Source organism: Alosa pseudoharengus, unplaced genomic scaffold (genome assembly GCF_046254945.1).
Source record: "Alosa pseudoharengus isolate Yale_2024_CS ecotype anadromous, Long Island Sound unplaced genomic scaffold, YU_APseudo_1.1 YU_APseudo_1.1_scf_3, whole genome shotgun sequence".
In the NCBI taxonomy this organism is placed as follows: domain Eukaryota; kingdom Metazoa; phylum Chordata; class Actinopteri; order Clupeiformes; family Clupeidae; genus Alosa; species Alosa pseudoharengus.
The window spans coordinates 10916485-10938984 of NW_027468718.1; the positions used below are offsets into that span (position 1 = coordinate 10916485).

General features: G+C 43.8%; 2 protein-coding genes across 2 annotated transcripts in view; both read left to right on the forward strand.

Moving 5' to 3' along the window:
• LOC143100183 (alsin-like) overlaps positions 1-5012 on the forward strand; it is a 60507-nt gene extending 55495 nt beyond the window's left edge. Inside the window, exons 35-36 of the mRNA XM_076263155.1 lie at positions 431-527; positions 1396-5012. Coding sequence (XP_076119270.1) covers positions 431-527; positions 1396-1434 — 136 coding nt within the window. The 3' untranslated portion in view covers positions 1435-5012. The remainder of the gene's footprint in view (positions 1-430; positions 528-1395) is intronic.
• A 6875-nt stretch (positions 5013-11887) lies between these two features.
• LOC143099829 (MAGUK p55 subfamily member 4-like) overlaps positions 11888-22500 on the forward strand; it is a 25205-nt gene continuing 14592 nt past the window's right edge. Inside the window, exons 1-6 of the mRNA XM_076262744.1 lie at positions 11888-11942; positions 12296-12430; positions 12890-13011; positions 13952-14035; positions 16383-16466; positions 17026-17157. Of these exons, the coding sequence (XP_076118859.1) occupies positions 11888-11942; positions 12296-12430; positions 12890-13011; positions 13952-14035; positions 16383-16466; positions 17026-17157 (612 nt within the window). The remainder of the gene's footprint in view (positions 11943-12295; positions 12431-12889; positions 13012-13951; positions 14036-16382; positions 16467-17025; positions 17158-22500) is intronic.

Consider the following 22500-nt stretch of genomic DNA (forward strand, 5'->3'; position numbering starts at 1 on the left):
GCGTGCGTGCGTGCGTGCGTGCGTGCGTGCGTGCGTGCGTGCGTGCGTGTGTGTGTGCGCGCGCGTCCTTGTTGTTCCTCCACATGGTACTATGTGGTGTGTGTGTGTGTCACCTCCTTAATGTGATGCTTAGAAGCCCTGTTTGTGTACAGGTGCAGATACATTTATTTTTAAAAGGTTGACATTTCTGTATTATTATAACATTTTTATTCTAATATTTTGAATCTATGTAATGAATCTATAATATATGAAGGATTCACTTTTTGAAATAAATTGCGGGAAAGAATGACAGATATGTCTGTATGTGGGTGTGTGTTCCATACTCACACCTCTTCACAAAGAAAATTTATGTGATTGTGTGTTTGTTTGTGTGTGTGTGTGTGTGTGTGTGTGTGTGTGTGTGTGTGTGTGTGTGTGTGTCCACCTACAGCATCAGGAACCTGGGTTCAGAGGTGAGCCTGATAGAGGACCTGATGGACCCTCATCTCCAGCACGGAGAAGACGGACTCATGTTCACCACCCTCAAGGTGCGTCACCCTTTCACTCACTTCCTGCACTAAGCTACCTCAGTTGGTACCTCAGTTGACCCATCTGGACAAATCTCCACTCATGACTGAAGAACGGAAGCGCTAAAGTTTGCTTTTATCCCACAAGCTCAGGACCTGTTATATCAAATGTAGTTGTTTACTCCAAAGAAGGTACAAGCAAAGTCCTTTTAGGCTATTCTCTAAATGCACTTTGGGGACTTTGGGGAGTATCATCTTGGTAACGCACTTTTATCGGGCAGTTTCTATGCAAGTGAATGGGGAGGCTTACAGGAAGGGGCGGGATATGTGTGTAGATAACTGGCATATTGGCGTTACGAACTAAACCCATGCATTTCTATGCAGGATTATTTGAGTGCTGTGTCTCCTGATTAGAAAGTCTCTGATGCAAGTCTTTGCCATTTAGTACTGATTCCATTAGCATTTCACCTATTCCCTGTATGTTATCGTATAAAGCCCGCCCCATGCCGGATAAGCGGTTGTGATTGGTGACTGGGTTGTCGTTGTGCAATGAGAAAATGTCCAGACAGATCTGCAAAGCAAATTCAAATGTGATTGCAGATCCGTTTGGGTTCACCTAGGGGTCGATGGTGTTTTAAGCCCCCAACGTCGTCTTCCAGGCAGCTCTGCCACCGTCGACTTAAAAGCACCTAATCCTAACCCTAACCTTAACCCATGCCTAACCTTAGTGCCTACCAGGCAGCGCTGCCTTGATGACAACGTTGGGGGCTTAAAACACTAAGAAACTCACCTAGGTTAGGCCTAAGCATCTTTTCAGTGCTATTTATGATTTCTCATTTGTTTTAGTTTCTGACATTCAAGCTCACGTCTCCCTGTTTCTGTTGCTCAGGCTTGCTACATCCAGATCCAGCGAGAGAAGACCACATAAGACAACAAGTCAAGATGGCCGTCATGGACTCAGATCTGACCCTGTGCGCCTGGTCAGATCCATTTCTGAGCAATCTGCTCACAGAGTGTTTACCCTGACCAAGACTGGTTGGTGCTGTAGTGGACTGTGTATAGCTATAGAACAGCTAGCTCAAACCGCTAGCAGATAAAGGGTTGAGATGGTCAGCACTTAGAACCCTTTACTGAGACTCTTCAAAGACTCTTCTACCGAGCTAACAGCTAACTCTTTAAAGACACCTGCTAGTCATTGTGTGTGAGTGTGAGTGTATGTGTGTGTGTGTGAGTGTAAGTGTGAGAGTGAAAGAGAGAGAGAGGGAGTGTGAGAGAGAAAGAGAGATCAAAGGTGGTTGCATTAGTTAACCAAGAAGTGAAACCACCTTGAACTCTTAGTATTTCACAGTTTCAATACACTCCAGACCTCTAGAGACAAGAGTGTCATCACTGTAGGCTACTCATTAGCTATTAGCTTTGATCCACCATGATGGTGTTACTGTAACTGAATCAGCCAATTAATTCAGCTACTGCTTTTGAATAGACTGACCGTAATGTAAATTAAGGAGAATATATGTCATTCATTATCTACTGTATGTGCAGTATGTAAAGCCTCAGGGTTCTTTGCATTAATGCAGAGAGGTATGGCAGGGAGTACAGTTAGCTAGTGTAACTGTTAGCGTTAGCCAGATAGCGTCTGTGTGAGGAATGAACCTATAGAGGTCCACAATAAGGCCTTATCCAAGTCTTTATTTTTACATACCATAACATTGTGTGACCAAAACACTGCTTAATTACTGCCACCATTCTACATGCACTCTATTTTGTTTGCAGCCTTTTATTTAAGTCTTCAATCAAATTATTGCTTAATGAAGGCTTGAATGGTTCAAATGTTGCAAATGAAAAAGACAACACACAGATATGAAATCTTTTCTCCTTTACTTTCACTCAAGCACCATGTTTTTTTTTTTTTTTGTAAGTATATTTTTTGCCTTTATATCAATAGGACAGTGGAGAGAGACAGGAAGTGAGATAGATAGAGATGGGGGTTAGGATCAGGACATGTCCTCAGGCCAGAATAGCACATGGCTCTCCATGGGCACTGACACCCACATGTGGCATGGTGCTGCCGACCTGGCTCTCCATGAGCACTGACACCCACATGTGGCATGCATGGGCACTGACAACCACATGTGGCATGGTGCAGCCGACCTGGCTCTCCATGGGCACTGAGAACCACATGTGGCATGGTGCTGCCACTTGCACCCCAGCACCTCCACCAGCACCATGTGTGCCCCAGTTTGGCTTGGGTTGGATGGATGGACACACCTATTTAAAGTTTTTTCTACTTTGCAAGTCAGATGTGGAGTGCAATGGCATGTTCTAGGTCCTGCTGTTGTTAGCAGTTTGGTTAGGGTTATGGGGTCTTTTCATTATACACTTTTCAGTTTTTTGTGTATTTTCACCCTGACATGCTTAGTATAACATATGTATCAGGCTGTGGGGTCATGGCATTATGAGATGACATTACATAAATATCACTGACATACAAGTGGTTCTTCATAGAGAATGATGCAGAGAGAGGGAGAGAGAGGCTTAGTAACGTTTGGCAGTTTGTACTTACCATAACCAAACTGCGTTCAAAGCCTACATTACTCCGTTTGGGTACATTGTATCCAAGACTAGGCTTCTAGAACTCATTTCACACCAATCCAGCATTCATACAAGACCTATAGATGAACAAAGCTATGGAGTCTGGAAAATGTCACCGTAGAAGGACATTATTGTGTGGTCTCTCTGCATTGTGGACGGGGGTGCAGATTACCCTCTTTATTACATAAAACCTGCTGAAGCACTGGTTTGCCAAAAGGGATCCAATTTTTAGGGTTTAAAGGGATGTATTTTCTACTGTTAGAAAAAAAAGAAAACACTGGAAATATCTAATGATTGTCAGAAAAAAATAACTTATTTTTGTGAAATGAAAACCATTGCAAAAAAATAAATAGTTTTTATTTTTTAAATCCTATTTAGGGAATGTATCCTGCTGGGCTTTGTTGTTGTGTAAAGCTGTGGGTGATTTCGGCTGCTTTTAAATGATTGTTTTATTGGGCTTTCTCCTGGGATTAGAATGTGATTGAATTAAAATGGCCAATACTTTGATGAGAGGCGATAATGGAGAAAAGCTGTCATTATAATTCACGACAGAATTAAACACCCAAGGTCACGACACCTTCTCGTCCTTGTACCCACCGTCCACACACATACTTGCAGAAAGAGTAGAGGCACTGTTTATAGATTGAGAATAACACACATAGATGCAGAAAGAGTAGAGGCACTGTTTATAGATTGAGAATATAGAGCGCTATGCTCTCAGATCTTTGGTCACAACTTTCTGCATAGCAGGATACTTGCATTCGATTGCCTTAATTGATCTAATAATGATGGAGTGATTGTCTATGGGAAAAGAAACATTAATATAAATGTGCCTTGGTTCATCTACTCTACTTCCCCTCAAGGAAGTTGAGTGCAGATGTCTGTGTCCCCTTACTTTGCATTCATTTCAAAGTAAGGGGGTATGAGCTTCTGCACTCACGTTGGTGGGAAATGTCCAATGTGCCAATGAAACTGTATCATGTGGAGCTACTCTCCAGCTGATTCTCACGGGCCATCATTTAATTGCTGGGCAACAGTCAAGGAGCAAAGCGATGTTTAGGGTCGGCCGTGCACAACATAAAGCAAATGATCAAGGTCGGCCATAAAACAAATGTAATAACTTGGTCAAATCATTTTTTTGTTTAACTGTGCAACATTATTTACTGATTGAGTGCGATGAGATTGATCCTATGTGCAAACATGAGTTCCTTGTCGCAGTACTCCCACGTCACATGATGGATTGAGTTCATGCACAATAGACTTTGTCCGTTGCTTTTTGCTTTGGTCATTGCCCGTTAATGAAAGGGATATTACTGAACAGCTATAAGATAAGGGCTGACACTTGGAGCCCTAATTTAGGTGTCGGGCAAAGTCTAAAGTCTATAACTAATGCTAATTTAACAGTTATACAAAATCTATTTTGCAAATGTAACACCATAAGCCAGACCTCAAGCACAAGCTGTGGTGTGTCAGCTAAAAGCTGTCACATGTCACAAGTCACATGATGCCTTTCGTTCACATGTTACTCATAGACTGACTTTGCACTTTGCCTGGCATTTAAATTAGGGCATTTGCACAGATGCGGCCCAGATTAGGCCCAGACCTGGTCAAAGACATGATTCTTTCTATTATCAGCCTTTCTCTTTGGTCATGAGTGTGTGGATTAATGTTTGAGAATGTCTTGTACATTTCATGTTTGTGCCGCCCCCGAGACGCACTGAAACATGGGTCTAATAAAGCAGCCAAGAGCGTGAGACTGCCTTCCCCAGGCTCAGAGCTATGCCCTGGGTGCGCTCTACCTTCGGCCCTATATGCACTGTTACGGATTCCTGTTCACTTTTTCCAGTCTTAACTACACAGAGGAAGATGATTGTGTTTTAGATTATACATTAAATCTTATTTTAAACCAAAATATTGAACTTTTTTTTCTGTGTGTGTGTTTGCGTCTTTGCACATGTTTGCATTTATATGTGAGCGTGTGTCTGTGTCTTTTCTAGGTGTTGACATATTTGTTTGACACATCTGTGTGTATATGTGTACATGTGTACCTGTGTGTCTGTGTGCTGGGCACGTTTGTTTCTCTACACGTGTGTGTGGGTGTTTACATGCCCGTGTGTGTGTGTGTGCATAGCTGAGACAAAATCATTTCATTATGTGCAGGAGGCAGTGTGCTTGTAATCCTCTGCAGGGTTCACTCAGTGCAGTGGCGCGCAGGCAACCAGGCTGTCCTGATAACAGGCTTGGCTTCTGTTTACAGGCACATGTAACACACTGATTATTACACACACACACACACACACACACACAGCCACAGTGCTCGCAGTCAAGCTCCATCATAACACATAGCACTGAAGACGGGCTGATTACACACACACACACACACACACACTGCACTCGTATCCCAGTTCCACCATAACGCACAGCAGTACACACATGCATATAGAGCAGTCTTAGTGCTGTTGTTTTGGAAACCCCCAAGGCTTCACAAATGTTCTAGAAACATAGGTATTGTTGTTATGAATAGATGGGTTTGAACTGATTTAAACCCATAATGCATATTACCAGGGATTAGAAGAACGAAAAAAACGGAAACGAACACAATGTTTGGATGAACATAACCGAAAATTGGAACAAAACCAATTTCACTACCGTTTTGAATTTTAGATAACCGATTAATAACCATATTTATCATTCCGATTCCGATTAACCTTTCTTTGAATGTTATTCAAAAGTAGGCTTGAAAAGTCACCTGCCCCAGACCCATTATAGGATGAATTTAGTCAGATTTTATGGATCAGTGTCTCCCCTATATAGGTTAGACCTCATAGTTGCTAAAAGGAATTTCATATCCAACACTATCTAACTGCCTTTTCCAAGTGCCTTAAACATTGTGTGAAATTACATACCAGAGTCTCAAGAAAATATCTATAGGCCTGTCATGCAGTTGGTAGCACCACACATAGGTTAGGCTTAAAGCAAGGACATTTTCTGTGCCTGAGGTTAGACATTTTTGAAGATCTATATACATGGATTTCTATGCAACGTCACGAAAACATGCGTGCACAACTAAGAGGCAGAAAGCCAATGCTCTCCATGAAAAGAATAAAATGAGTTTTTGTGCTGAAAACTGCACCAAATCGAAATCACGATGGTTAGAGAATGTTCAATATCCCTAACGGAATGCATGTCTTCGCCAAAAATGACAAAATACGATGTTATATTAATAATGCAAATGAACGGCAAACTCTGAAATGAGATGTTATTATCATTGAGACAACAGGGGTACAGTATATACAGAAAATTCCGATTGTAGCTTACAGAAGCCGATTATTTAGGTTAAGTTTATAACGTTGTGGACGGCCACCAAGCGTCTTCTGCCCCACGGCATCTAGTTTTGTTGGTATTGAATATTAAATAGGCTAATGCATCTAATATGCTTTGATTTAAGTTTTAAGGCTGTTGGGCAAAAAAAGCCTATAGTAATGTGCTTTTTAAAATATTAGGTACGCCATGCCTTTTAAACTCAAATTCAAGTATCTTTTTTAACCACACTATGTAGCCTATCAGGTAGCCTACTCCTTTCTCTTTCCCTCTCATATTGATAGCCTTTAAAGAAAACTGTGTATAGCCTACTTTGTTTGGGATGCGGTAGCCTTTTAGCCTATGTGCAGACAAAACATCTCTGTTCTTCTTTGACACAGTGTTTCATAGCACATACTGTAGCTTATACTGTATATCAATCCATCTTAACTGTTAAGCAGATTGTGGGTTGTTGATACTATGAGTCACATAACCTCACATAACTGTTTTATCCACTGCTAAATATAATACAACATTATTGTAATCCAAGTATTCAAAATACATTACTTCTCACTTTGAGTAATCTATTTCCCTGGAAATTCAGAGTTCTCGCGAGAGCACAATGGAATTGTCTCTGTGAGACACTCTGGCAAGGAGCAATGATTCACGTTAGGCCTACTTGCAATCCGGGGAACCAGCTAAACTGATGAAGATAGCGCTGCAACGTTGGAGGAAAGTAAATATTGGTGTTATCCGATTGCGTCAAAGTCCGAAATCATTCAGTGTAAACATGGTCTAGTGTTATCCAATTGCGTGCAGTGAGATTTTTAAATGCTTGCTTGTTGCCGCCCCTCGAATTGGGCCATTACATTGTTCGTGGCCAGACCCTAAATCTTTCTAGATTACAGGGTCTGGATTTTCCAGGCTAGTAATCTATCAGAATATGTTATAGACATATATAATATGTTATATCAAAATATATTTTAGGGCATATATTCAGTAATGTTTAATGGAATACATTTTAAAAGTGACCTTCCCAGCACTGTGTGTGTATGTGCATCTGTGTGCTTGTGCGTCTGTCTGTGTGTGTGTGTGTGTGTGTTTGTGTCTTTTCAATTTCGCGTCACACTAAGAAGATGTTTGTTGAGATGCTGCTGTAAAAAAAACTAATGTTTCGGTGTTAGTTTCTAAGCTGTACATGATGTTTTATATGTTTTTTTTTATTATTATTTTGTTAATTGACAGCTTTAGGCGCATTGCTAAGTTGATTAGGTGAGTGAATAAAGGCTATTGATCAATGCCACATCTGTGAGTAATCAGGGCCAAAAATCAGTATGTTTACATGCACACTTTAGCCTACGTTTACATGCACAGTTTAGCCTATAGTACGTTTACATGCACAGTTAAGCCCACCTACTGTTTGCATGCACAGTTTAGCCTAGTATGTTTACATGCACAGTTTAGCCCAGTACGTTTACATGCAGAACCAGACCAGTGAAGGATCAGAGGTAGATCAGATTGATATCAAGGAATGCATCATCCCTAAATCCTGAGGCTACCTACCCAGGAAGGGCTTTCGACAGACACAACTCCTGAAGTTGGAGGGAGAGAGAGAGAAAGTGTGACAGGAAAATAGATAAATTACAGTTTGTGTTGTTTCCTTTTTTATTTGTTACACAGTGTTGAAAATAACACAATTTGTGTTGAAGCAACACAACTTGCGTTGTTTTTTTAACACATCTCTGTGTCCAGATAGGAACAACACATTTGTTTTAAGATTATAATGTCCTGACATCAGGGTCCTCAACATTGTCATAAAGGAAAAGTTGGGGTGTGTATGTGTGTGAATTAGTAATTTATGTTTACATTTATAGTTCTTAGCAGGCATTTTTGTCCACAGGGACTTGTGATGACATTAACAAACATTAACATTAGTGATTAAAAAAAAGTCATAAAGCATAATTAAACTAAAACACCAATATAGTGGACCTTTGACAAGCAAAAGTCTGTGTGACTATTTATGTAGCTTCTGTTGTGTTTTACTGTGCTGTCCAGCCCAAAGGCTCGAATCCACAAACGTCTAGCACCTCGTAGTGATGCGGGTATGTTGACCAAGCGACTGATGATGGAGTCTGTCACTAGAACGTCTCTTAAGCTGTCGGGAGGGAGGTTGACTCACTGCACAGTTACTGCATCCACAGGCTACCATTACACATGCTCCTGGGGACTGTGTGTGGTTGTGTGAACAAGACAGAGAGTAACAAGATCAAGTCATGGTCATGACTGTGTGAGATCTAGGCACATTAACACCACAGTGTATGTGTGTGTTGTCTCTGTGTGTGTGTGTGTGTGTGACCGTGGATGTCACAGACCCTGATGTAACACAGAATGTGAACCAAGTACTGTATAGATGGGGGAGGGGACCACAGTAGTGCACTCGCTCTCTGACCCGGCAGCTTAAGAGTGCTTACCAGCGTGTGTGTGTGTGTGTGTGTGCATGCACACTAGAGAAAGTAATCTACCAGTATGTTATGTTTATGCACAAGTAAAGATGTGTGATCTTGTATGTCTGCGTGCATACTGGAGAGAGTCATCTATCAGTTTGCTATGTATGGGCAGAAATATGTAAATTGTCTGTATATATGTGTCAGCTTGTGTGTGTGTGTGGGGGGGGGGGGGGGGGTGCATATGAGAGAGAGAGTGTATTCTACTGATACTGATGGTTTTCATTTATTACATTGAATGTGAATTTTGTGTGGGAAATAATTAGCATAATTTAGCCAGGTCAGAATGTCCTCTTTCCTCTGACATTCCATCTCCATGACACCCATAGATTGCTCTGCCCTGGTCCTGAAAAGGAAGTCCGTGGCTCTACCTGCTTGGCTGTTACTGTAAGTGCAACTGTATGGTGGAACAGCTGTCACTGACCTGTTTTCATGAAGGACTTGAAATGTAAGATATTAGGTAGGCAAAATTATGATTACTTAACATGTGAGTGTATGTACCAACGTGAGTTTATAATTGTAATGAAGTTGTTATATCCATGCAAATCTTGCCTATAAGGCCTGCCCTTGCACTATGTTCCTAGAGGATTTCCGGTTGAAACGTTCAAAACCAATGCAGATGATTTGAAATGAAAATAAATCGGACTTTAGAGTAATGCTCTACAAAATGCTGACTTTATTATTATTTAGTGTTTTATTGTATAAATGTTATGTTTATGTGCCACCCTGGTGTGACTTCTACTGAGTGTGTGTTGTGGAGAGAAAGCATAATCTACATAATCTTTGGGTAGCGCTTACATCCTGGCCCGACAGCGTGACCTCTGACCCTGTACCTTGCTCACCTACAAATCTAATTCGCCGTCCTCGGACGGTACCGCTGACGTACACACACACACACACACACACACACACAGACAAGACAATACACCAGCTGCCAGCCCGAAACCACAGTCCAGGCATGCAAACTCCCATCAACATGAGGATTTAATACAACTGAAACAGCACTGCTGACATGATTACATTTAAAAGACATAGATGGGAGAGAGAGGGAGTGTGTGTGTGTGTGTGTGTGTGTGTGTGTGTGTTAAATGTGTGGACTTAGTCTTTAGAGGATGTGTGTGGGGTCTTTTGGGTATAGATGTTGAACACACATATTATCGATGTGCCTCCATTTTTCACCTCCCCTTTAACACACTGCTGTCCATCCATGTGTGTGTGTGTGTGTGTGTGTGTGTCTAAAAGCAGAAAGAGTTAAGAAGCTTTGAGTGGCAGACCAGGGCCTGGGAAGAGCTCGCTCTTAGGAGAGTGAGTGTGTGTGTGGCCTACAGTATGTGTGTGGTATGTATGTGTGTGCGCGCGCGCTCGCGGGATTAAATGGGATCGAAAAGGATTACAGTCTGCTTTTTTTCTGAGGATGTTTCATCGTAAAAAATCACGGACGTTGCATTGTGTGCACCGGAACGCCGCTGCCGTGGTCAACTAACCCTGCGCGCAGCATCCCGCAGAGAGAATGCGCTCCAGAATGCCGGACCTCATCCCAAAATCCTGAATCAACCTGCACGCAGGGAGGACTTTTTTGACAGCTACAACTCCTCGAGTAGGAGGAGGAGGAGAGAGAGAGCGTGGCAGAGGAACGGAGAGAAAGACGAGTCCGAGAGAGAGGTGAGTGAGTGAATGTATGAGTGAGTGGTGTACTTTAATTACTTATCTTGGGAGCGCCTGGCTTCTTGAACAACTAATTGCTATATCAGTGTGTTGTTGTGTTGTTAGTTAATTATTCTTTTGAAAACATTAACTTTTCACAATGATGATTTCCTCTGTTTTTTTACGGCTGCAAACACCTGACGTCAGGACTCGAGCTGCATTGTCATGCTGTGCATAGCATCGTTTAAACAGCGGGGCTTGGCTTGGCGTGACCTAGCGCAGTGGGGATAATTCCGTGTAGTTCCGTGTGCCCGTTGTTTGTCCCGGTCTCTGACGAGCTCCCCACCTGTTCTGCGGGGGCGGAGTGCCAACCGCGCGCTACAGAGCTCGCGGGCCGGGTGGCACATGGGCGAGAATTATTTCCCTGTGTGAGATCTGTGACAGCATCTGATCGGGGCTTATCGCTGCGCCTCATGATCCCTGCTGATTTTTTTTCCCTTTTTCTTTTTTTAATGTATTTCATCTCTACTCTCAGCTCTCACGGACCGGTGAAGCCTGTCCGAATATGGACACACGTGTTGTGTGATGTCGAATGTGGACTGGATTTTTTTTTACAGAGCTGTTTCAACAGATGATGCAGAAGTGGTTGGCAATATAGGTCTTTGACCAACGACCTAGAAGACAACAAAAACAATGTCCTACTTTAATCATTTCAGTATAGGTAGGTAGGCTTACACCCTTTACCTCTTCAGCGCTGTGGGAAGAGGTTGGGGTGTTTGGGGGGGGGCATATATGGGACAGTAATCTCATTGACTCACAGGGGCCGAATAACTGAGCTGACCAGGGTAGACTGACCTTTGAAGGGGGAGGAGGAGTTGCGTGACTGTCCGTTCTCACCTCACCCTCCCTCACCGTCTCTCTAACTGTGGAGACGTCAAGATTACCACAACCACAATTTACTTGGCTATGCACGTCCATTCATAAATAGACTGCGCTATGACTTGGCATGACTTGACAGCTGTTTTTAAAACAATCATGCGACAGGACAGATTGTACATTATGTATTAATATTACCATTAATGTATTAGATTAGGCTACAGTAAAAAAATAAAATAAACCGGATGTTTTCTGTTTCTGTTTTTTAACATGCATTTTGAAGTGCATACACAAAAAACAAATGTGTTGAAAACAACACAACTTAGGTTGTTTTTAGACATCTCTGTGTCCAGATAGGGACAACACAGTTTGTGTTGTTTCCTTTTTTTGGTTTTTGCATATTTGTGTGTGTGTGCGTGTGTGTGTTCTTGTCTGACTCCTCTTGTCCTTTCCCTAGTGAGGGCTATGAAACAGAGACCAGAGGCCATGGCCATGTCTCAGAGAGGCCAGCAGGACAACGGTGAGTCCCTCTGCTCCATCAGCTCTGTGTGTCTGTGTCTGTATCTGTGTGTGTGTGTGTGTGTGTGTGTGTGTGTGTGTGTGTGTGTGTGTGTGTGTGTGTGTGTGTGAAATAGAGTGTGTGAAATAGAGAGTGTTTGTGTGCATCCTGCATCCAACGCTGTTTTAACTGCCAGGCAGGTACCTACAGTAGCTACCTAAAAAGCACAGGTGGCACAGGCAGAGGTTTACCTGACAGGCGTCTGTCACCTGACTGTCATGTTTTGGCGATGCTGCTGATGATGTGGTGTTGATGCAAAGGCTTCTCTTACATTTTAAAGGTGTGGTCCATGTCCAAACTTAACACCTACACAGTGTACAGCCTGAAGGGCAAGGTGTCCCAACTTAATACCTACACAGTGTACAGCCTGAAGGGCAAGGTGTCCAAACTACACAGTGTATATAGGCTGGAGGGCAAGGTGTCCAAACTACACAGGTACAGCCTGGAGGGCAAGGGCAACTACAGCTGTGTTTACCTCTCCTTGACATGACCATGTTTCAGTGACAGTTAATGCCAATTAATGCCAAGACTTATACAACCCCACATTAGAAACAGTTGGGACATGTGTTATGTTTCAGTGTGTGTGTGTGTGTGTGTGCGTGTGTGTTTCAGTATGTGTGAGTGTGTGTGTGTGTGTTTTAGTGTGTGTTTCAGTTTGTGTGTTTCAGTTTGTGTGTTTCAGTGTGTGTGTTTCAGTTTGTGTGTGTTTGTTTCAGTGTGTTTGACTGTGGGTTTTAGTATGTGTTTCAGTGTGTGTGTGTGTGTTTCAGTGTGTGTGTTAGTGTGTCATTACCCTGTTGTGCTACTATCTCCTGATCTGCAATGGCCCTCTCTGGACTAACCACCTATATTGTGTGTGTGTGTGTGTGTATGCGTGTGTGTGTGTGTGTGTGTGCGTGCGTCTATAGGTCTGACTCAGGTGTTGGCTGATGTGTTAGCGGAGGTGAGGCTCTCTATCAGCAGAGACATCAGTGGTGCCGACCTGCTTCACAACCTGCTCAGTGCACCCTGGCTTCGGTCGCTACTTAGGGTTAGTACACACACACACCCACACACACAGACAGACACACACACACCCACACACAACCTGTTCCTTGATCTCTTGCCTGGCTCTCAAGTGGTTAGTATGCAAGTATGCCCCCACACAAATGCACTCATCAACACTACTTTGTGTCCATCAATGCTACTTTGTGCATCCATGCTAATACACACACACACACACACACACACACACACACACACACACACACACACACACACACACACTTTATAATTTTTTAAATTCTTTATATGGATTATTGGATTAGAAGATAAGCATATGTCATGGCATAATCCAAATTTGACAGAAAGGTGTACAACAGCAGCCAATACCCCAATCCATTATGCACATTAGGGGTAAAAGTGGCACCTACATATGTAGAGGCTACCAATTACTGCTGATACAGAGACATATCTTGTCCGTTTCTTGGCCTTGTTCTTATGTAGTCCGCAAATCTGCAGGCCTCGTACACACATCTTGTGCACATGCCTAAACTACCAAAAATGAGGGCAATGATTTTACAGGAGTAGCGAGAGTTGTTGAAAACATTGTATGATGGTTGATATTTTAACACATCTTGCCCACTGTTAATCAGTGTCTGTTTCCCCCTGTGTTAGTGGCTTTGGTTTGTCCACAGTTGTTGTGTCAGATGCCCTCTCTAGCGCTTGATTTATCCACCTCACCATCTCACTCCCTCTTTCTGCTGTTCATTCTCTCTCTCCATCTCTCTCTCTCTCTCCATCTCTCTCTCTTTCTCTCATTCCCTCTCTCTGCCATTCTCTCTCTCTCTCTCCATCTCTCTCTCTTTCTCTCATTCCCTCTCTCTCTCTCTCTTTCTCTCACTCCCTCTCTCTGCCGTTCATTCTCTCTCTCCTTCTCTCTCTCTCTCTCTCCATCTCTCTCTCCTTCTCTCTCTCTCTCTCTCTCTCAGGTATATGAGTGCCTGTTGCAGCAGAAGAATGCAAAGTGTGTGTTAACCCCTTACTTGCCTTACTCATCCGGTCTCTCCCAGGAGGTACGTTCAGCCATGGCACTTCTTAAAACACACACCTACACACACCTTAACACACCTACACACGCTTACACACACCTTAACACACTTACACACACCTATGCACACGTACACACACCTTAACACTCCTACACACATTTACATACACCTTAATACACTTCACACTCCTACACATACCTTAACACCACTATACACACCTACACACAATTACACACCTACATACACCTACACACAACTATACACACCTTAACACACCTACACACACTTACACACAACTTAACACACCTTAACACATCTTAAACACTTGTCGTTGGCTTTACTTGACCTTGGCTTTGCTGAATAAGAGAGAGTTTGGTGCATGGCCTCAAAGCTACTGTAAACCGGACACGTGGTTGTCTCCTTCTTCCTGTGCAAATCTCGGACTTTGAAATGACCACTAAAAAGGGTGAATCTGATCAAAAGCAGAGTGTGACACAGAGGCAAATCTCCCCTCCCTCTAATCATGTTACCACTTCGAGTTGGAGTCTCAGATAGAGGTTGCTGAAGCCTATTGTAAAACGGCCTTTGGCTGCAAGGCTGCCAATCAGTGTAAAGGACCCATAATGGTAACGCTTTAGAATAACATGTGCTTATTAGGTATTAACAGTGCATAATAAGCAGTTAACAATTCATTACTAACAGTTAGTTAACTGTTGTTATCCTTTAATAACATTAACTAACTGTTAGCATGCAGCTTGTAAGTGTTAATAAGCAGCCTTTTAAGTTACTTACAAGCATATTTGTTAACAGTTGTAAGTGTTAACAAGCAGCTTGTTAATGCTTGTCAATGGTGTATAAGACAAAGAGGTGGATAACTAATACACTTATAAGACCTTTCTTACCTATTTGTAGTACATTTTGCAGCCCCCCAATCTTAAGCGAGGACCATGTAGCCTATAGTTCCACAAGCCCAACCTTCTATCTCTTTATATACTGTATATCTCTATCTAGCTTGGTTTAGCTGTCAGAAATGCACCTTCAAAATTGTTGCAGTGAGCAGGAATCGAATCCCGGTCTCCCACGTCAAAGAGTGCATCGCTACTTGTTGAGCTACACTACTGTTCCTAATTCTCTGATGAAAATGTTCATTTTGATTCTATATTCCGATGTTCTATATCATACTAGCTATGCTTTTTACAAATATGTTTCTGATGGAAAAGTGGTGTTTAATTTCCATAATCTTTGTTCAGTGAACGCATAAAACAGTTTGTCAGTTTGTCAGCAGTCTAAAGATATGCCAGCTTTGTATCAAAGATTCTAGAGCAGAGCTCCGCTCTAGAATCTTTGCTTTGTATATAGTTGGTTACCTAGCAACCGAGGCTTAAAGACGATAAGTGGGTGCGTTCAAAGCTCTGGTTCAAAGTTGCAAACATAGGCGAACGTTCGTGATCGATTTGAAACATGTTTCAGTTTGCCTTGAACAGAGGCGAACATTCGCGGTCTGTTTCTGCATTAATTAAACACCACTTTTCCATCAGAAACATATTTGTAAAAAGCATAGCTAGTGTGATATAGCACATCGGAATATAGAATCAACATAAACAATTTCATCAGTAGTGTAAGAAAAGTAGTGTAGCTCAATAGGTAGCGATGCACTCTCTGATACAGGAGACTGGGGTTCAATTCCTGCTCACTGCAACAATTTTGAAGGTGCATTTCTCACAGCTAAACCAAGCTAGATAGAGAGATACAGTAGGCCTATATAGAGAGATAGAAGGTTGGGCTTGTGGAACTATAGGCTACATGGTCCTCGCTTTAGATTGGGGGCCTGCAAAATGTACTACAAATAGGTAAGAAAGGTCTTATAAGCGTATTAGTTATCCACCTCTCTGTCTTATACACCATTAACAAGCATTAACAAGCTGCTTGTTAACACTTACAACTGTTAACAAATATGCTTGTAAGTAACTTAAAAGGCTGCTTATTAACACTTACAAGCTGCATGTTAACAGTTAGTTAATGTTATTAAAGGATAACAATAGTTAACTAACTGTTAGTAATGAATTGTTAACTGCTTATTATGCACTTTTACTACCTAATAAGCACATGTTATTCTAAAGCGTTACCCACATGATTATTCATGTGGTTGCCAGATGCATAAGGGGACACTAGATATCTGCTAAAATGGGCCATTATAGTGTGTAGTGTTGTAAACAGGCTTGTAAAATAGCACCTGAGCAAGTTTTTGCCAGACTAAAGTTGCATATACCTTCTACAGTATGGTAACATCAGAGAGCAAGGTGAAAGACTCCCTTCACTCACTGTATGTCGTACAGTACTCAATGAATGCATATTGGATTGTGTCTTGCAGGTGATGGCCAATTTAAGAGAGGTCACCACCCCTACACCAGAGATTCTGGAGCTTTACCGCCTACTGGAGAAGCCTCACGTCCAGGTCAGCCAGCTTACTCACCGCATACTGTGCTGAGCATGCAGAAGAGCATGGTCAAACTTTCATCTCCGTTTTATTACCAGTAGTTTGGCTCGTGATATGGTCAACAAGCCTTTTATTTTAACTTCACACACAGTCAGACAACTCACTCCACATACTGTAGGTGTACAGTCAAACTTTTATTTCACTTTGGTATTTCACTTTGTTGTATAAACTTTTTTTTTACTTGTTATTTCTAACATAGATAAACTGCAGTTTGACAATATTAAATGTTATGTCTAATTTGAAATGTCATTTATAAAAAGCATAACTGTGACTCAGAGCTGTAATTTGTAAAATCAGCAATTGGTGTCTTCAAAATGTATTTCAATGTGACTTACGTCTTATGCACATACTGGCTTACATAGTTATTTTCGTAGATTGTTATATGTATTTGTTTTCAGTGATACCGACATAAAATACAGACAAAAATGTCAAAAGTCACACACCTTTTAAGGTGATTTATAAAGTATAAACTTGTTCATGTTCTTGACTTGAGTGTGTGTTCTTTCGGCCGTGGCAGGCCCTGTTGCTCACTCACGACACGGTGGCCAAGAAGGACTATGATCCCGTACTGCCCCCTGTCCCTCCCGACCTGCCTAGCGATGAGGAGGCCATGAGGATTGTGTGTATGGTCAAGAACAAGCAGCCCCTGGTAAGCACACGCACATACACACACACACACACACACACACACACACACACACACACACACACACACACACACACACACACACACACACACACACACACACACACACACACACACACACACACACATACACACACACACACACTCACACTCACACACACACACATACACACACACACACACTCACACTCACACACACACCCTTATGCATACACACACACATTGCAAACACACACACACACACATTTTAACCATTTATTTATGTCCACATGAAGAAAATGGTACAGGGACACAAATATTAAGAATGCAGTACAATACATATGCAAACCTATGGACCAGTAGCATGCACACACACACCCTTATGCATACACACATACACACACACACACACACACACACATACATATAAACACAACAAGGAAGGGTCACCACCGCACACTGGTAAATTTACTTGCTTTTATGGAGCTTCTTTATTGAGCAACACGTTTCACATTCTGCCTCGTCAGGCTCAATTCCAGCTTCTCAAGTGAGCTCAAATAAGCTTATTATATAAAATACATATAAACACATTCACAAACATACACACACACACACACACACACACACACACACACACACATACACAAAGCACACAGCCTGTTTTGATGGTCATTAAAAGACGGGGACAACACAAAGGTAAGTAGGTATAGGTAAGTAAATTGAAGTGATAGTAAATTATAGACAGGATGTCACAGTTATGCAGATTGGAGAATATTAGTAAGTATGCTTGTGTTCTAAAGGAGCATTGGTAATACTATGGCATTCAGTACACTTTACACATTCACACAAGCACATTGAGACATTCACACAAGCACATTGAGACATTCACACAAGCACATTGAGACATTTACACAAGCACATTTCATTTCAGCTGTGCACAGATACACAGGTATGTCAGCATTGCTAATGACATGCTTGTGAAGCTCTGATTAAGCCCTGAGTATTGTGTCTTGAGTATGCTTGTGAAGCTCTGATTAAGCCCTGAGTATGGTGTCTTGAGTATGCTTGTAAAGCTCTGATTAAGCCCTGAGTATTGTGTCTTGAGTATGCTTGTGAAGCTCTGATTAAGCCCTGAGTATGGTGTCTTGAGTATGCTTGTAAAGCTCTGATTAAGCCCTGAGTATTGTGTCTTGAGTATGCTTGTGAAGCTCTGATTAAGCCCTGAGTATTGTGTCTTGAGTATGCTTGTGAAGCTCTGATTAAGCCCTGAGTATGGTGTCTTGAGTACTGTGATGTGTAACGTGAGCTGCGTCACTGCCTCAGGCTCCGTCCCTGTCCCCCACCTCGAGTCCCTCCATGAGTCCTTTGCAAACTCCGTCTCACGCCCCGACGAACGCTCCATCCCAGACCTCCCAGCAACCTTCCTCCTCGTCCTCCTCCTCGTCCCAGCCCGCCTCCCAGACCCCCCCGCAGACGCCCAAGGCGGCTCGAGTGCGCCACCGCTGGGACAACCTGCGGCGCTACACCATGGAGAAGCTGGCCACCAGCAAGATCCTCAGCCTCACCGACGGATGCTCCATGGACCCCCCACTGGGGGCCTCAGCGGGAGCAGGGCTGCCCAACACGATGCCTGTGCAGAAATGCCTGCTGGTGCAGTACGACCCCATGGGCAACCAGCTCTGCTACCAGACCTGTGAGCTTATGGGGGCGGGGCTCACAAACTCCGCCCCCACTATCTACGCTCCTGCTGTCATTGGTAAGAAGGCTGTGATGGGGTCAAAGGTCAAGGGCAACTCTAATGGAACATGTTGAATTCATGCTTGCTAGGGATGTATGTAGCCACATATTGTAACTGTACTTTTAGTGGGCCGCCTTCAAGGTTCACCTACTGAATTTCCCCTTGAGGATCAATAAAGTATCTATCTATCTATCTATCTATCTATCTATCTTCAAGGTTTACCTGCTTCACTTTTTTTTGGAAGTGGGGTTGTCATCCACTTTACAATTCACTTTGGCCAAATTAACAAATGTGAATGTAAATCACAAAAATGTTTTATTTGGAATGAAACTTGTCTTGTGCATTTTAAGCCCTGTTATTAATACTTGTTGTCTTGTGCGTTTTAAATCCTGTTATTAATACTCGCTCCTCGCTTTGCTTTTTTCGCCTCCCTCCCCCCCCGGAAGATAACGTGATCATAGACGTGCACAGCAAGGACACTTCCAAACCCAGCGGCTCACTCTCACCCCCCCAGAAGAAAACGCGAGCGGGTAAACGGCACCCCCCTCTGCGCCAGCGCAGCGCCACTGTGCCCGGCTCCCCTCTCTCCACCTCCAGCTCCACCAAGCACAAGCACAAGCCGCCCAACCTGCCGCCCATCTCCCACCGAGAGTCCATCCGCTCCCAGACGGCTCCCCCCAGCCCCGGGCTGCTCCAGCACAGCGGGGGTTCGGGGGGTGCCACGCCGGCCGCTGGTAGGGTGCTTCGCCAACACAGCCTGGAGGAACGCCGCACCACCGGGCGGAGAGGTGGGGCGAAGAGGGTGGCGGAATTGGCGGGGGCGGCCGGGTCGGGGGCGGGGGCGGGGGGTTCGGCGTTGGAGGAGGACGCCAAGGCGCTGCGTCTGCTCTCGGAGGTGGTGAGTAAGCTGCAGGGCCTGGTGGTGGCCAGCAAGTCGCCCCAGAGCGCCCGCGCCAAGCAGCCTGTGGCCCCTCCCCGCGCCAAGGCCAAAGCCAAGCCCGGCGCCCAGGGTCAGACCCAAACACACACGGTGCTGACCCACAGCCCTCGCCAGGGCAGAGACCACAAGGAACAGAAAGACCACAAGGAACAGAAAGAACACAAGGAACAGAAAGACCACAAGGAACAGAAAGAACACAAGGAACAGAAAGAACACAAGGAACAGAAAGAACACAAGGAACACAAGGAACAGAAAGACCACAAGGAACACAAAGACCACAAGGAACAGAAAGAACACAAGGAACACAAGGAACAGAAAGACCACAAGGAACACAAGGAACAGAAAGACCACAAGGAACACAAGGAACAGAAAGACCACAAGGAACACAAGGAACATAAAGACCATAAGGAACACAAGGAACAGAAAGAACTCAAACAACTGAAAGAACTCAAAACACACAAAGAACAGAAAGAACTCAAAGAACTCAAGGAGCACAAAGAACTCAAACAACTGAAAGAACTCAAAACACACAAAGAACAGAAAGAACTCAAAGAACTCAAGGAGCACAAAGAACCGTCCAAGAGCAAGAAGGCTCTGTCTGCTAAAGAGTCCCCTGCACAGACCCGCTTCCGGTTCTCGCTGTCCTCTTTGTCCTCCTCGTCTTCCTCGCTGTCTTCCTGCTCTGGCCGCTCACCCTCGTTGCCGCGGCGATCCAGCATGAGGAAGCTGACGTCCTTGCTGCCGACGTCGCCGCAGCGCGAGGCTTACTTAGAGTCGCTCACGCCCTTCAATGGCCTGCCCGGTTCTGCCCCGTTGCCCATGCCAGTATCCCTGTCCATCGACGACTACGAGACTGTCGGATGCCTCTTCACCCGCAAGAAGAAGACCAAGAGGAAGAAATAACAGTCCAGTCCAATCCAGTCCAGCAGATCCCCTCTCTTCTCTTTTCTATTCTCTTTCACTCCATTTTGCACCCTCTTTTCCCACCCTTTTTCTTTTATTGTCTTGGACTTCTGTTTTTACATTCACTCCTGCGCTGGAAGATTGACGCCACTCTAGTCTGTGGTTGATGAGGTAGGACACATTTATGTCCTTACAATCACTGTTCCTATCATCAGCCATTGGTCCATCATCGCTGTAGGGTCAGCATCACTGTTCCTCTCATTAGCCATTGGTCCATCATCATCATTGCTGCAGGGTCAGCATCACTGTTCCTCTCATCAGCCATTGGTCCATCATCGCTGCAGGGTCAGCATCACTGTTCCTCTCATTAGCCATTGGTCCATCATCGCTGTAAGGTCAGCATCACTGTTCCTCTCATCAGCCATTGGTCCATCATCGCTGCAGGGTCAGCATCACTGTTCCTCTCATCAGCCATTGGTCCATCATCGCTGCAGGGTCAGCATCACTGTTCCTCTCATTAGCCATTGGTCCATCATCGCTGTAAGGTCAGCATCACTGTTCCTCTCATCAGCCATTGGTCCATCATCGCTGTAGGGTCAGCATCACTGTTCCTCTCATCAGCCATTGGTCCATCATCGCTGTAGGGTCAGCATCACTGTTCCTCTCATCAGCCATTGGTCCATCATCGCTGTAGGGTCAGCATCACTGTTCCTCTCATTAGCCATTGGTCCATCATCGCTGTAGGGTCAGCTTCATCTAGAACCTTCATCACTTTCTGTGTGTATCATCATCATCATCATGATCATCTAGTCGTGTGGATCCTCCTCCTCTTCCTCATCATCCTCATCATCCTCACTGTTTGTAGCAGCGTTAACCAGTCCTGTTGTGATGGCAGAGACCCATTCATATTCATATGGTCTCATCTATTACTCCTGCTGCAGCGTATAAGTGAGGATCCAGCAGGTTGCGCCCAGATCAGGGGGCAGAGCCAGTCTAGCCCTTTCTGCCATGGCTGTGTTCACGGCACTTCTTCTCATCTTAACTTGCTCTTTATCACACCAGATGTGTGTTGAAATTCGCAAAACAAAGGTGAACATTTCCAAACAGGTTTCTGTTTTCCTTGAGTTTTTGGCGAACCTTTGCAAACAGTCACAATCAGTCTTAGGAGGTAATTCGTGAGCTGGACGAAGTGTTACTGGTACAATGAGCTGTTTACACCAAATCGGTCAAATTTAACTGTTCAGAGGAAACATGTTCGCCACAAACATTCGCCGAACACACCTCAGAGGTACTCCTCACCTTCACAGGAGATGCACACTTCATCACAGGAGATGTACTACTCATCTTCACTCTTCATCATCACTCCTCTTCATCATGTCAGATGTACTCCTCTTCATCACTCCTCTTCATCATGTCAGATGTACTCCTCTTCATCACTCCTCTTCATCACTCTTCATCACTCCTCTTCATCATGCCAGATGTACTCCTCTTCATCACTCCTCTTCATCATCACTCCTCTTCACTCTTCATCACTCCTCTTCATCATGCCAGATGTACTCCTCTTCCTCTCCTGTGCTCTTTCCACCTCCCTTCTCATCTGTAGCCATCCAGCACTGCCGTCAGCCAAGGATTGTGTCAATTTGTTTGGTTGTCATTTGTTTTCTGAACAAGATCATCAACCCTTTCATCTCATCACCACAGAGACTCACAGCGGTGTGTGTGTGTGTGTGTGTGTGTGTCAGAGTGTGTCAGAGTGTGTGTGTGTGTGTGTGTGTGTGTGTGTTTC